Source organism: Melanotaenia boesemani, chromosome 23 (genome assembly GCF_017639745.1).
Source record: "Melanotaenia boesemani isolate fMelBoe1 chromosome 23, fMelBoe1.pri, whole genome shotgun sequence".
Classification (NCBI taxonomy): domain Eukaryota; kingdom Metazoa; phylum Chordata; class Actinopteri; order Atheriniformes; family Melanotaeniidae; genus Melanotaenia; species Melanotaenia boesemani.
The window spans coordinates 24,016,016-24,032,608 of record NC_055704.1 but is presented as its reverse complement, the minus strand read 5'-3'; the positions used below and the strand labels follow the sequence as shown (position 1 = coordinate 24,032,608).

General features: G+C 39.6%; 1 protein-coding gene across 6 annotated transcripts in view; it reads left to right on the top strand.

The window, feature by feature from the left end:
• Window positions 1-16,593, top strand: part of anks1b (ankyrin repeat and sterile alpha motif domain containing 1B) — a 268,578-nt gene that overhangs the window by 238,808 nt on the left and 13,177 nt on the right. For all 6 annotated transcript variants that reach the window (XM_041977072.1, XM_041977075.1, XM_041977074.1 and 3 more), the window contains 3 exons: window positions 10,411-10,518; window positions 10,984-11,187; window positions 14,546-14,671. In XM_041977072.1, coding sequence (XP_041833006.1) covers window positions 10,411-10,518; window positions 10,984-11,187; window positions 14,546-14,671 — 438 coding nt within the window. The remainder of the gene's footprint in view (window positions 1-10,410; window positions 10,519-10,983; window positions 11,188-14,545; window positions 14,672-16,593) is intronic.

Sequence of the window (16,593 nt, the reverse complement as noted above, 5' to 3'; positions counted from 1 at the left end):
AACATGACATAGTTAATGTTAATTTGTTGCTTTCAGAACTTTTTAATTACCCAAGACTTCATTTTCTCAGTACAAATATTCCACTCTTTCTCTCCTCACTAATGGAGCATAATGAAGCAGTTCACAGCAGGGTAGCATCCAACACTGTCCCACAGCACAGAGTTCACAGACGTCCATATGGCTGCTACAGCCGCACTATTAACCTGATCATGTACTTGTAGTCTTTTCCCCCCTGATAGCGCATCCACTGCATGTGTCATGCTTCACTGACTTCGACTGCAAGCAGCTGTTGAATCCAAGCCCCAGAACAACAAAATGTAAACCTCACGTTACATACAGTTTTCTATCATTAACACCTGCAATGAAAAACGTCTTAGATGCACCAGAACCTTTCTTTCATTTCTATGTTGGCCTGTGGTTTAATTCATTTTAATATCTATCTACATATTCAGTAATCTAAAAACTTATATCTTTACTTGTTGAAGAGACCAGAGGTGGCTAAACTCTTTGAAGCACCCATTCCCAGATAGTTTTGCACACTCATGAAAACACACAGGCATGTCGTGCAGCCCGGTGCCTTAGGAGAGTTCGCAGTGTAACAACTGGTTCCATCGTGGGGCTTTGAGGTATTTATTAACCTAGAAAAATATCATACACCATTTCCTCTCCTCTTATTAGGAAATCAGTTCATGAGCTCCTCTGTGTGCAGTAAAGAGTGTGCACGTGTGTGTGCACACATGTGCATGATTTGAAAGATCTTGTTTCAGTCTTGATCCTGTAGCATCTGGCTATGATTGCACACACGCAGTCTGTGCTCCCAGTCATAGTTACAGTTCTCCTGCTTTAATGGAGACATATCTGTCTCCATGTCGGCAGGCTTAATAACAGCCTGCTCTCATTGGCTGTTGGTCGCTCCTCAAAGAAACAGCTCAGCCTATTGGTCCCTGCATATCATTTATTAATACATCGCTCGTAACTCCCCTCCACTCTTAGGTTGCTAGGAAACCAGAAACTACTGGTTTCCCACCAGTGCACACACACACACACACATATGCATATATATATATATATATATATATATATATATATATATATATATATTACACTGAAACCTGGATATCACTGTCATGAACTCAGCCCAGCCCATGGCGCTTGCCTTTAGGCGAGTAATAAATTGGTTTTTTTTGAGCGTGTGTGTGTGTGTAGTGTATTGTGAGTCCAGACAAATCAATACTAATCCTTCCAGCTGAAAACTCCCATGAACAACAAGAGAATGACTGGGAGAAAAGTAGTTGTGATTAAGTATTCATGGTCAGGAAAATATCAATGACTGAGGTGAAAAACGGGACAAGCATTCCTGCTCTAAACAGCTTTGCTTTTGCACAAACCTTTGTGCAAGTTTCCCAAATTAAATCATGCTTTTCTGTGATAAACTATATTTACAGTTTTAAGAATAACAGATTAAGACCTCAGATTGGTCATAATGGAGCATTAGCCATTGGAGGAATTAGCCATTTAAAATGATTGATTTTAAACTAAATATTACTGTCGCTACCTATTACTGTACCACAAATCTAAGACACTTCTTACCAGTGACAGGATCAGGTAATTCTACTGTATACAAAGGTTACCATACTCATGTAGTCAAGCTCTAGGATGGCCTTCAGACAGTTGAATATCCACTGATCGATAACACCACTCAGTTGTCCTGTAATGTATTCTGACTGAGGCAATTTAAGTAAGCTTAGGCCAGTGATTCTTTGATTTTCAAAAATCGATGCAGGAGTCTTTGGAGAGTTGAGCCTCAATTGCACCATTAGGCTCCGTCTCCTGAGCGGCTGCAGATATCTGTTGATGTCACAGAGGGCACAACCTCATGGACTGCAGGTAGCCGGCCATATCGATGGAGAAAAAGGATGCACACACTGAAAGCTAACAAAGACAGATGTATAGGATTGAGTTGCTACTGCTGAACAGAACTGGAGAGCCTTGTCTTTTATTAAACTGATGCACCATCACACGCTACTCTGTCCTACTAGCTCCTCTTCAGCCTCTCTTCTGTTATATGGATAAAGCAAACGAGCAAAGACTTAAAATGAGGGCAGACCCGTAAATGAGTGATGACACTAACTGAGGTAGTTTGTGTTTTACAAAATATGGACAGAGGCTGAAGGGAGGCGCAAGGAAAGCCATTATAAAGCTAATGAGATGACTACTTAGGCAAATCCATATAGATTAAAGAGTTTTGACCCTTTTCCTTTTCCCATCATTAAAACAGCGTGCTAGCTTGAGCACAGACAGACTGGACTGTTGCTGGGTTTAATGCTCCAGTGAGCCAACCAGCTTCCAACCTTCCCTCCAGTAAGAAACAGAAAAGGCTTTTTGTTTTCAGTGTCCTGAATGAGAGGTTGCTGTGCATGTCCCCAATCACTGATGCTTTCTACTCATTGTTGCACTGCTCTCTATTCAAAATATGTCATGGCTAAAGCTGTCATTATTCAGGTGGCTCCAGCTTTTAAAAGGGTTAATGTGTTCTTGTGATATGATTGGAAGAAAGAAAGTAGGAAGAACCTGCAGGCACAACGAAGAGATGTTTAGCTTTTCTTAAACAACTCAAAGGTGTAGTAGTTTATATAAATATGTGCATGAATATTCAAGTTGAACTGGATTTTAATTAGATTTTAATTGCTGCTTGAAAGACAGGTGGCTGCAGAATGGATCTGCAGCATTGAAGCGCATCTCTGATAAATGCATGCGTGGCAGATAATCCGTTAATCAAGTCCGTTCAATCTGGATTTACAGAACTTTTATCAGGATTAGTACATTGATCAGCACAAGCAAGACTCACAAAAAAGGCACAAACACAGTGCCCCAAATCTCTTCATGCTACAGTGATAACATCAGGACCACAGAGTCCAGTAACAGTTACTGGACTTCAGCTGCCACATGACACTCCTGTGGTGGTGTACAGACAGGGGGGGTGAAGACACAATGAAATCATGTAGGCAATGTTTTCAGTAATGAAACCATCATTTGACATGAATGTTTTATACTTTCTGCATCATGAACAAGCTCTGTGACACATGACGAGAGTCATTTATTCCCATTTATCCTGAACAGAGCCGTGAATCCAGTTTTACTGACGGCAGCATCACTGAAAAATCAGGTCTCAATGTTTAAAGAAAACGCTTACTGGGCCTGTGCTTGAAATATTTAACCTTTTTACCTCACTACTCTAAATGTTACGACTGTGTAGGAACTTTCAGTTTTTGGACAACTTTAAAAAATATGAACATAAAAAAAGCAGATTGTTAAAGCTGTTATTTTCAGAAATAAAAATCCTGCTGCAATGCATCAGTATGACACTTAATATAACGTACTTCATTTTATATAAACTGTATCCTGAAATCTGTGCGGTTTAAATAAGCTTTGCTTAGCAGAACAAGACCAAGACCCTGTGGAAGATTTCTAAGCATTTAGATTTTTAATACCTGCTTTCAAAAACATGCAGGCAAATTAAAAAATAACTGAAAGCTGGAAAAACACATTTTTGATAGAGATGCTCAGATTGATTGTCCATTTCTTTAGTTTATTTCCAGATTTCCAGACCATTTGAAGATATATCTGAGTAACACGTGAGCCCCTTTAAAGCAACAGTTACATAGATAAGAATATCAAAGCTATATAAAAAGACTCTGAGTAATGATGCCACTAATTTGGCATTTTTTTCCCAACATTTTGGCTACATAATTAGCTAAGACAGCAGAAGTTTACCTTCTTCAAGATATTTGAACTGTATGGATCAGTAATCCGAAGTAAAACATAAGTTATTCCTAACCTACTTTACTAATGCAAATGGTGAGAATATTTTCATCAGTGAGCCGTCTTCTTAGCTCACAGGTGTCAAACATCAGTCCTCGAGGGATGCAATCCTGCAGGTTTCTGTTGTTTCCCTGCTCCAAAACACCTGACTGAAATTAATGGGTCATTGTGAAGAAGCTGACAAACTGTTGGCCCTGTTTGATTTGAATCGGGTTTGTTAGAGCAGGATAGCGACCCTCCAGAGTTTGACACCTCTGTCTTAACTGGACAAGTTATATTTGTGTTTATGAGCAGCTGGCAGTGAGAGTAACACCCAAAACACCCAAAAACACCCACAGCCTCTGTTGTCTTTCATGTCTCATAATTAACAGTAATTGGTGTTTGATTACACATCGTTGGAAAGCCTGAGCCATCTTTATAAGGTATAACTTGTAAGGATGTTTGTATTCACACTTGTTTCTTATTTTCTTGGTGGATTGGATGATTGTACTCCTACAGATTTAGGCTTTATTCATTTTACACTGTCAGATACCTCAGTAGTGTGTCAAAGATCCATAAACAGCTTGGCACCTCCTCTTCCCGTAAATATCAACCTAAAACACATTTTCTTACTTTTTGTTTTAAGTTTAGTTGAATTTTATTTAAAAGAAAAGCATGAAAAGTAGCTTCTGAATCAGCAACAAAAACTAAATTTGGAATTGGCTAAATAGTCTCCAACTGTTTTGTTTTAAAAAAGCAATTGAAAGTTTGCTCATAAACATCCATTTTATCCTTTTTTTTCATTCCAAGGTGCTGTTGTAGCAGAACATCCAAACCCTATCAAGGTCATGTCATCTGAGCTTTCATGCTTCATCTGAGTAGAGCTGAGCTTTAATGAATGTGTAACGCGTGTGATGGGAGTATATGGTGACAGACGGTGTATATGCTCAGCATTTCTCATCCCAGTACCTACAGCTGCTATAAATATTATTCAAATGAAAATAGGTGATGTTGCAGTCAGGCACCACAAAGAGGACAATAATGTTGGGTTGGATTTGTGTTCTTATCCATTCAGGAACAACAATATAATCTTCTTCTCCGGCTTCAAACAGCTGTTCAGTGCGTTTGTGTGTGTCTGTGTGAGTACGCATTCACATGCACATGATTTTTTTAAGGAATATGAGTGTGTGTGGGTGACTGCTGCTGCAGCTCTGTGTTGCTATGGAGACAGTTGAACTTCAGGCTGAGGTTGAGGCTTCTACTGTATTTGAAGTAGATGATGTTGTATAAAGCAAAGTGTAACACAGCGATTCACACCATGCAGGACAATTACTGTGCTCTCTCTGGAGGGGGTAGGTGTGTGTGTGTGTGTGTGTATTTTGTCTGTGATGAAACAGAAATGTGAGGACTGAGTCATGCTGTTGCCCCACAGGAGATGGGTAAAAGGCTGAATATTTCATAACCTTTTCTATAGGCTAAAAATACCCGTCATCCAGGTCATTTTCTGCAGCAGTGTCACTCATCGTGCCTTTTATACACGTTTTACTCTAATGTTTTGTGTTGACTGTAAACAGAAGCCAAGGGAAGTCACAGTTGAGAGTAAAAGTCAGAAAATCCTCGTTTTTAAAGGGGAACAAGATGTTTAATAAACCTGTTTGGTGGATTATTTTGTTGTAACAATGCTTCTAAGGAATAAATCTAATACTGTTGGAAAGTCAGTTAATTTTCCTTTTAAATGGGGCCATATTTATAAGGAAAATGCATTTGTGTGATGAGAAGCAGAGTTTCAGTTAGACAAAACTTTCTAAATCTTCTCTGCCAGTCCCAAACAGGTTATTCTGCTGCTGAGTCTTGTATCAGCTTCTGGTGCTTCAGGTACCTGATTAGCAGCAACATGTTGGACTGGAAGCTGGATGTGTGGAGGAACCATTTATTCAGTGATGAGTCCAGAGTCAACCCATGCACGTTGGCTCACAGGGTCAGAACCAATAGTGTTGGTGGAGGCAGTGTGATGGTGTGGGGCAGTTTCTCCCTCGGTGGAATAAGAAGACTTGCCATCATTGGAGGCAATCTCAATGCAGAGAGATGTGGAGATGAGATTGATCCCAGTGGTGAACCCATACCTCCTCAGTCTTGGACCAACTCTGTCCTCCAAGATGACAGCACTAACCCCCCAAAGCGATGTTTATCAGAGACTAGTTGAAGCAGCTGGTTGAAAAATGGATTCCATCCCACGGCAGTGTGCAACCAAGCTGGTGACCAGCATGAGGAGGAGGTGTACTGTCCTTCCTCATGATACCTAGGCCCCGTGTTTGTAACATGAAGAAACTGTTGGATTGCCAACATGTCTTGTTTCTTCAGACTTCCATCATCTAATCTGATCAATTTCAACAAAGCAGGATAAGCTGTTTGTGGTTGGCTGAGAGGATCTGGAAGGTTTCCCATGGGCACAACCCACATACTCAACTCTGCTGCTCATCCCACAAATGCATTTTCCTCATAAAGCTGCCTCCATTTAAAAAGAAAAACAGACTTTGTGACGGTATGAGATTTATTGTCAGAAAACATTCTTAGAACAAATAAATATTCCACCAAACACAAGTTTTCTTACTTTTTTGTGCTAAGTCTATAAAACGTGCTGGATGGAGCTGTGTGCTGCCACATGTTTAATTTTAGCAATAAAAAAAATACTCTATTAGTGCAAAGAAGATTAATGTAGATGGTAGTTTAAGTCAACTCAAACAGCTCTTTTATATTATTTAAATTAAATGAAAGTTATTATAAACTTACTTAATAATGTGTATTTAACCAAGTTGTTTTGCATGAAGTCTGTATTTATACTTAATTTACTATCCATAAGAAATGGTTCATTTTGTTTAGGTTTGTGTACTGATAGAACCAAGCTGGACCACCTTCACTGTTGTAGTTTCTTCTTTTTATTTTATGGGATTTAGCAGATGTAAAGTCATAAGTAATGCAAAAGATTTTACACTGCACTCAGTCAAAGCAAGGGTGTTGGGAGCATCATTAGCCTGATAACAGGGCTTCACATTAATGATAATTACCCGCACTTGCCCTGAAGCCAAACACTTACACACTCTTTTTTTATGCTCAAATATACGTTTGTTGGAAGACCTCCAGCAGCAGCTCCATAAAACAATGCAGAAGTTTGTTGTGTGCTGAAGTGTGGTGCCAGGAGGTGCAGATGGTGCCAACATCATCCTGCTGAAGAAGCCATGTTCCTGCACATCTCTTTAGAAAACTGCAGGCACAGTGGGTGCCTGGTGACCAGAGAGAGAATAAGTGCTTTCAGTGGAGTCCAACTGTGGTTTTTTCCCTGCTTGTGCTTGTGTAATGAGCGCCTGGGGAGTATCAATAGACAATTACAAACTTGTTACAGTCTCATATTATTGAATTTGTTTTCCATGGCTGACAGAGCAACATTGCTCAGGAAAGACAGTTTTATTAGCGCATTATACATGTGTTTGTGTGAATGAGCATGAATCCAAGGGGGGGTTAGCTTACTTGGAAGCAGTTTTATCTCTATTTAAATAAAAAAAATCTCCCTACCAATAGTTTTTAAGTTAGCTGGATATTATTTTTGTTTCTTCTGAGAAAAAAACTGACCTTTGACATATGACTTGCTATGGTTTTAGGATTTAGTCCCGGAAAAGTAATTTCTTTTAAATTTTATAATTTTATGCATAACCTGCCACCTATAAATCAAACTTAAGACAATTTTAAGTCATGTTTCAAGTCATTTGAATAATAATTGTCATTCTTAAAAGAAGAGTTAAATATGTTCACTGTCCTTCAGCAGGTCTGAAACATCTCAGAGGCTTTCAGTGAGTCAGGCAATTCACACTCTAATAAAAAACTTAAAAGGTATAAATAGGTTGCTACTGCGAGAGTGTATTTCCTGTTACCCCTTGACACAGAGCACTTAGGTAAATGTCTTTAGTTTGCCTGTGAAACATCTGTCAGTAGTTTTATCTCTACATTAATGGAGACCAGAGTGAGAAATAACAGTTATTTTTTATGAGTTTAAACACAAATATCAATGACTTTACTGACATATCCAAGCAAAGCAAACGGGATACGTCACATAAGAAGTGAGCTAAGCCATTATCACCTACCAGTAGAACAGCAAAGCGAGGGCTGCATCAGTCTGGCATCAGTTCTTTCTCTGAGCTCTCCAGCAGCAAAGGAGGTCCAGTTTGAGGTCCAGACTTGATCTCCTCTTCCTTACATCCTCATGCTGTGATGGCTTGTAAAATCTTTTTAATGGAAAAAGTGTGTTATTAACTTGGTTTTGCTTACAACATGATGCCCCAGGGTCCCTAGGACAGTTTCAGTCTCTTATGTTGCTTTATTTTAACAAGGTGTGTGTTTTCCATTTGTTAACATGTCAGCTGATCCGGTTGGCCTCCATCAGAAAGAATTTTTGATCCCGTCGAGATGGGTTGTTTAAACCTTTTCATGATCAGATCAGCAGGAAGAAATAAGCATGTAAACACTCATTCCGATCGCTTCTGTGGTGCATGTGAACCCGTGGAGGTTACGTGACGTCATGAGTTTCAGGGGAGACTTGAAGCATAGCAGCAGCAGCCAAACAGAACAGACCGTGACGGATACAATACTTTTGTTAGAAACTGAAAGACTGAAGGATTATTGAGCATTTCAACAATCAAAAAGTTCAAAATAAAAAATAAAGAAAACACTTCTTCCCAACTAGCAGCATTACGATTGTATTAAATCTGTCCGTCATGTAGATACAGCTGATCGGATCAACATCTCGCACTCATGTAAACAGGAATCTCCGATCAGATTGATTTCAATTGGATAGATGAAATATTTGTCCATGTGGACGTAGCTAGTGTCAGTAGCCACTCTGGGGTTTATTAGGAATAGATTAGAAAACTTTGGAGGCCTCGTCACGTCATCACTAAGTGAAGTTGTTGGTGAAGAAAAGCAGAGCTGATATGAAAGAAAGGATTTGAGCTCTGCATAAGATATAGTCAAGGTCAACATTAAAGGTCCCATATTATGCAAAATTCACTTTTTAATGGTTTTGGAACAGTCATACTGGTCCCCCCGCATGTGTAGGAGACCCGTAAGTGTGAAACTCTTTCAGGCGCTCTCTCTCCCCCCTGCTCCACCTCTAGGGAAGTAAGCGCTGAAATGAGCTTGTTTGAAAGCGTGTACGTTATGACGTCATAAGGGACAATAACCACTCCCCACAGAGCGATGGACCCGCCTACCGGCTCTCAAAGCCCGCCCTCTAAAAATCACCTAGCGCCCAGTGTTTTTCCCTCTTCGGCAACCCTCGTTAGCGGACATGGCTAAGCGACAGAAGCACTGTTCTGTTTGTGGCTGCATAAATGAACACGAAAACGTTTTTTTACTTCCATCCACTGAACCCACGAGGACTGAGTGGATTAATTTTATTTTTGGAGGAAATGTACCCGGAAAACTTCCAAAGGTTTTGCATGTCTGTGGCCAGCATTTCAAAGAGGACTGTTTCCACAACATGGGTGCATGGAAAGCAGGCTTCGCCAACCGTTTGAAGCTGAAGCCAGGTTCAATACCAACTGTCCGTGACACAGCTGGAGAGGTAAGAGCAGTACTGTTAGTCTTCTTGCTCGAACTTCTTCAGGAATGGGTTCCGGTGTTCCGGCGTTTGTTTATCCTTCACTACGCTGTAATCAGCGTCTAGTAACCGCTAAGGCCTAACCTGTCAATCACCTCATGACGGGCGATGCGATGGGCGGAGCCAACAGCTGAGCTGCTCCACCAGGGTTCCGCCCACCATAAACGGCACATTTCTGAAGCTGCTAAAAAGAGGGAGGTGAAGAGAAGCCGCTGCACTCAAACTGAGGGTCGATTTGTCCATACCATGGCGGAAATATTTCATTTAGATATTAATGAATGGTCTCAGATTGGGAATAAAGTGTATAATATGGGACCTTTAATTCTATAAATGAGGCTTCTGGTCAGTGTTGAGAGTTAATGATGTCATCTTGTCTCTTTTCTTTCAGTCCCGGTTCCCATTTGTTGTTTTTTCCCCTTAAACTTGATTTATCGTGCTTATCGTTTGCTGCCTCGGGAGATGATTTGAATGGCAGAAAAAGAACAGAGTTGTAATTAGATCTAAGTTTTCTATGTCTGTCTCTATTTCAGTACATCCGTGGTGCATGTCGGATTCTATGACCATGATGGGCATGGTTTACTCTGACCTTTGTTACTCTAACAGCTTGTAGTCATCCAAGTTATATTAGTTCAACAATAATTATATTAAATGCATGCATGTCCTCAGGTTATGCTCTCATTAGTTCCCCAGAAGTGCTGTGCAATAATTAGCATCATTATTCTCTGTCCTGATGATGATGTTAACTTTCTGCAGTTATTCTTATTCTTGTAAGATATCTGTCCAAAACTTAAATTATATGAAGCTTCCCATTAGAGTAATGAAACATCAGACCCTCCCAAATGGTTGGTAATTTTCGTTTCCTCTTGATCATGTCAGAGCTAACGGCTCTAGGTCCTCCATGATGTTTCGGTGCACATGTAATTGTAATCTTATTGTCTTTCGTCTCTGTGTTTTTTCAGGTGTTAAAGATCAGTTTTATTGGGCACAGAAAACGGATCCTAGCCTCATTGGGGGACCGGCTACACGAAGACACGCCACAAAAACCACCACGGGCCATCTCCTTAAGGGTAAGTGAATGAATATCTCTGGGCAGACTGTATATTGTATGAAACAATGCTAAGCAGCATCTGAATCAATGAGGACGTGGTCTAACAGAGGGAAAGCATCTCTTGGTGAGACACATCCAGCCCTCTGGTGCCATTACCACCCAACAAATTGCCAAAATCTTTCAGGCAGGTAGAAAATGGCCAACTAACAGCCTCGACCTGTATTCTGATCACAAGGACTGGCTTTCCTCTGCTCACTGCCACTGTCTAATGTCAGCTTGTGCTGTAAAGCCAGCTGAGGCCCGCTGTGATCGATGCACCTCTGAATGAGACTATATGCTCATCATCCATCAGGCCATTTCTCATCATTTGATTCAGATTTTATATCATGGTAAAGTGATGCATACAACACTTTATAAAATGATAAATGAACCTGTCGTTGCTTCCTTCCACCTTTCTAATCTGACACCACACTTTTTCTACCAGGAACCCGGGGGAAACCACACTCCTCCCCAGCTCAGCCCTTCGGTTGGCCAGGCAGCGTACACGGCGGGGGTCCCCGGCGGATCTCTAGACGTGCAGCACCTCATCATGCAGGCAGACGCCCGGCGCAGGCAGCGTAGCAATGACAACTACTTTGAGGACGTGCCGCGATCCAAGCTGGAGCGACAGATGGCTCAAGTCAGCATGGTGAGGGCGGGAAAAGAGGGATAGATGGAGGGATGAATGAATACAGGAAGGACAAGAGAAGGATGCTTTGATGGACAGTGTGATCAGTGGTGATAGGCATAAGCAGAGTCAGGTGACACAAACAAGGAGTTTCTAATCCTGACCAGATTTATTCCTTTTTTTCAAAATGTAATAAAAGCCCACCTGACAGACATGTAGAGGAATAATAAACCGATTATACACGATTTTATCATACTTCAAATATGTATCCTGTAACACACACATCGGGAGGCCATTACCCTTCCCGATGTGTGTGTTAGAGCAAAGCACTTTGTATATATCAGTAGAAGTGCTGTATAAACAGTCCATTTACCATTAAAACTAACAATGAGCCACTTTTATGCAGCATCATTTCTCATCACCACAGAATACAAACCTCAGTCATGAGAGGAATATTACTAAGTAAATGGTCTCCTAACTTAACGTTCACATTAACAAAAAAATATTTCTTTGCATTTTTTTTCTTTTCCTTTGGACAATAATAAAAAAATAAACATATAGTTTAATAACAATACCAGTTCAGTAACAACATATAGTTTAATAACAATACCAGTTTAGTAACAACATATAGTTTAATAACAATACCAGTTTAGTAACAACATATAGTTTAATAACAACACCAGTTTAGTAACAACATATAGTTTAATAACAATACCAGTTTAGTAACAACATATAGTTTAATAACAATACCAGTCCAGTAACAACATATAGTTTAATAACAATACCAGTTTAGTAACAACATATAGTTTAATAACAATACCAGTTTAGTAACAACATATAGTTTAATAACAATACCAGTTTAGTAACAACATATAGTTTAATAACAACACCAGTTTAGTAACAACATATAGTTTAATAACAATACCAGTTTAGTAACAACATATAGTTTAATAACAATACCAGTTCAGTAACAACATATAGTTTAATAACAATACCAGTTTAGTAACAACATATAGTTTAATAACAATACCAGTTTAGTAACAACATATAGTTTAATAACAACACCAGTTTAGTAACAACATATAGTTTAATAACAACACCAGTCCAGTAACAACATATAGTTTAATAACAATACCAGTTTAGTAACAACATATAGTTTAATAACAATACCAGTTTAGTAACAACATATAGTTTAATAACAATACCAGTCCAGTAACAACATATAGTTTAATAACAATACCAGTTTAGTAACAACATATAGTTTATTAACAATACCAGTTCAGTAACAACATATAGTTTAATAACAACACCAGTCCAGTAACAACAGGAATAGCAAACATTTGACATGACAGAGCAGGCAGGTAAAGGTTTAAATATACATTATGCAAGCTAAAAATGTGATTGCTGTTTTTAGAAAGGTGTGATCTTGGGCTCTAGACTATCTTTCTGTTGTGATTGTACTAGTGCACCTAACTATTTAATTTGGGTGCACCAGCAAAAACATGAAGGTGTATCTAGATATGTAGCTGTTGGGCTTTTTCAAAGTTCAGTATAGAGTACTAAGCATCCGCTAATGATTGTACTCTGACCACAATCCTTACATTACTGCGGTGTTAGGTTAATTGGTCACTTCTTTGTAGGAGCGAGTGTTAGGTGGTTGTGTGTCTCTCTGGATGTTGGACCTGTGATGGACTGGCGACCGGTCCAGGGTGTACCCTGCTGGAAAAAGCTCCAGCTTCTCCACGACCCTCACTGAAGAGGAATATACTGTAAAGTGCATCATGTTAACTTTACAGTCAAGGAAACTGAACCAACCAGTCTTTCCTGAAAGCACACAGCTTCACCTTTTTCAGTTTGTCTGCCATTTCCAAAAAAAAGGGGCTGCGGTTTAGCATCTTATCAGAAACTGGGGAGACTAATGCCATGATTGTACCTCGAAGTCATGACAGTCAGACTCGCCTGAATCTTTCTTATCTTTACTGGCTGCCCGTTGCAATGTCAAACCAGCACACAGTACTGCAGATCAGAGCCAATCAGAGGCGAAGCCCCACCCCCTTCTCTGACTTATTTATTTATTTGTCTTTCTTTCTTTTTTTAACCAGGGTTTGCTCTTTCCTTTGGTTGCACTGATGTGACCAAGAAAAAAAAATTGTCAAACTTGTCTGAAACTTAATGCTGTAAATAATAAATATTTGCATTTCAGTAGGTCTTTGCCCCATCACCGGTGCTTGGTCCTAAATATTCTAACCATAACTTGGAAGATAAATTTTAATAGTTATGTTTTAAAGACAATCAAACTCAATCCATTGCTTTAGAAGTAAACAAATATTTCCCAATAAGCATTTTGTCTTTCCAACAATTTTCAGTCTTAGCTCTCCTCTCAAAATCAGAAGCGATTCAGACACGTTGTTCCATGCACACATCTAACAGCTGTGCCTTGGTTTAGTATGATTAGGGAACAGACCAACACACTTATGTTATCTCACTGAATCCCAAGTCTGTGTGCGTCACAGAGCATCTCCCCTATTTCCAAAAACAACAGTCTGAGTTGGCAGTGATGAGTCAGCTTTGCAAGAATAGAAGAATAACTGTAAGAGGAAGGATCTTTCTTCTTTGTCATTACCCCTGTTGTCTGTCTGTTGCAGAGATAAGTTACCTCTTATATGTGGCTCTTCTTTTGTCTTTTTTTCTGTCTCTTTAAAGTCGTCTTCTGGTCCTTAAAGTAGTGTTCCAATAAGGTTTTCTATGTGTGGATTTACATCCTAGTCTCTCCCTGCAGAATGCGGTGAGGAAAAATAGATTTAATGGCTTTAAACCAGTGGGGCTTAATAGAGTTAGCCAGTGGCTGTTTTTGAAGGCTTATCACAGGAGCTGAAAATCTTAACTCCACATTCCTTCACCATCTTTCCATCATACACAAGCGGTTAGACATGGACAGTGTTTCACACACAGATGGTGTAAATACCACCTCAGGAAAAAAATCATCTGGTTTTACTTAGAAAAGAATGAGAGAAAAACAAGCTTGTTATCCCCAGACATTTGAGAAGTATGTAGACTGGATTTAAGTCATTCTGCCGTTTAAAAAGGTAAAAGCTGACCGGGTGAAAACATCATGTTCTGCAAAAACAACAAAAAAAAAAAACATCTTAAGCTGTGCTCAAATATGGAAACATGTTGAAGCTGAGTTTAATTTTCTTTTGGATGTTCCCTGAAGGAAGTCCCTTTAAAGGAGTGATTAGGATCTGTTGAGAGCCAGTACATTATGAACTTGCATGCATTTTTTAGGTCAACATGTGATGTTGGCCTTGATGTCAAGCCCTGACTTGTATACTTGTGTGATCACAGCTGTGTGCTGATGTGCAGTTGGTTGTCATTTCAGGCAGGCGAATGGTGTGAGCCAATAACGTTGCGTCCACCCAATGAGGCGACTTCGTCCACTCCTGTGCAGTACTGGCAGCATCACCCTGAGAAGCTCATCTTTCAGTCCTGTGACTATGAAGCCTATGTAAGTCCAGCCCCTAAGATATGTTATAAGATGTGCTTGAAAACAACCTGGAAGTAGGATTTTAAGTAGTTGTATCTTGTTATTAAGTCAATTCAGCTGTATCTAGAACACTAACAATACACACCAAAGGTAAGATTTAAACAGATAACTCAGATTTAACCAGGGATACGGCCTTGTACCTCTGAGGAGTAAAATGATTCTTTACTGGAAGCAGGTTAAACACTCGGAAAGATTGAGTATCCTAGACATGTTCAGACTGGTTTGGAGGCACCGCTGTGATACATAGAGTAGCTATGAACTAGATCACCTAAGACGGATATACTTCAAATAGATAAGTTGTTAAATGCAATTCTGAGAAGGACAAACCTAGAAACCACATACAAATGAGCTCTATGGTCACACTTTGTTTTGATGTCAATCTCAGACATTAATCAATGACGTTGAGTGAAATTCACGAGATTAAAACTCCCAACTCTCAACCTTGTCCTGTCCAGCATATTGGCAGCAGAATGATGGTCAGCTTCACGGCTATGATGCAAGGATGCAAGGCTCCCTATGACACCTGAGTACTATTCTTTATGTAAATATTGCTGAGCTACACGGTAATGCTCGGACTGATCTGTGAAGAGAAGAAGAGAAAAAGGAGACAAAGATATGAAAGACCTGAACAGAAAAACCAAACAAGCAGCTACTACACCTGTAAATAAACGTAACAGAAAACATTTTACGGCCTCTACTGGAAAACAAAGCAGAGAATCATCAGGAGCACCTGAAGGAATAGAAACTTAGACCTGACAGTAACTATCTAAACCATTTGTTTTAGTTTGTTTTGCTGAGTATTGCTGATCACAATTTGTCATTTGTCTGTGCAAACGCGTCTATTTCCTGTCACTACCACAGGGAATATTTTTTTTCTTCCTGTTTCTGTGTATATTCGTAGGGCAGGTTTCATTATGTCTTTTCTGATAGTTAAGATAACAAAAAAAGCCACTGAGCATTTTTAAAAACTTTAAATTGACATTTGTGTATAATATTACATATTACACGAAAACCTCCTTCCGTATGCAACTTCCTAAAAAACCTCTTTTGTTGTAGTTTTAATGGCATCAACCTTTACCAAGAAAACGAGTGCAACAACAATACATGCACAAGCCCCTTTAACGCAGTGGTTGCAGAAAAGACATCCTCATTAAGCCTCTGCTGTTCCAACTCAGTGCTGCAATACTGTATGACTAAATATCAGGCTGGCATTGCAGAATCAGCTGAGCGACAACAGAGCTGTTAGCAACACATTGCCTTTAAGTTAACACATACACAGCAATTCTGCTCTGTAACCATCTCCATTCAGACGTGTTTTGTGCTGAGTGCTAAGTTGCTAACGTTAGCATGTTGTCATGATAAACTAGGACGGTAAGCTGTCAAACATGATGGGACAGCGTTGTCACCGTGATAATGTTGGCATCTGAACAGAAGGCATAAGTGTCATAGTTTGATTTTTACCCGAGTAAAGTCTTAAAACTAATAAAAAGAATGTTTGTGTATTCCAGTGATTAGTGGCACATGGTATACCACTGCTGATCTTGTCTGCAACTGTAATTCAGTTTCTAGGATGACTGCCAGCAGCTCTGCCATTACATCGATTTCACGTTGTAATGACCCACAGAAAGTATGAACACGCTCATCTGACCTTCTGATCTGCCAAGGATCACATTTGTGCTACTTTTGAAAAATGCATTAAAATTTGCTGCTGTTATTAAATATATGATAAATGGCATGAGGTCAATAATTTGGTCCTTAATTTGAGTTATTTACTGCAGAATTAACAGATCAGATGAAAAAAAGCTGCAAGCATCTCTCATCTAATTCACTAAAAGCCTTGTTAGGGTACCACTTTGGGGAATGAAGCCCCTTCCATGAGCTGG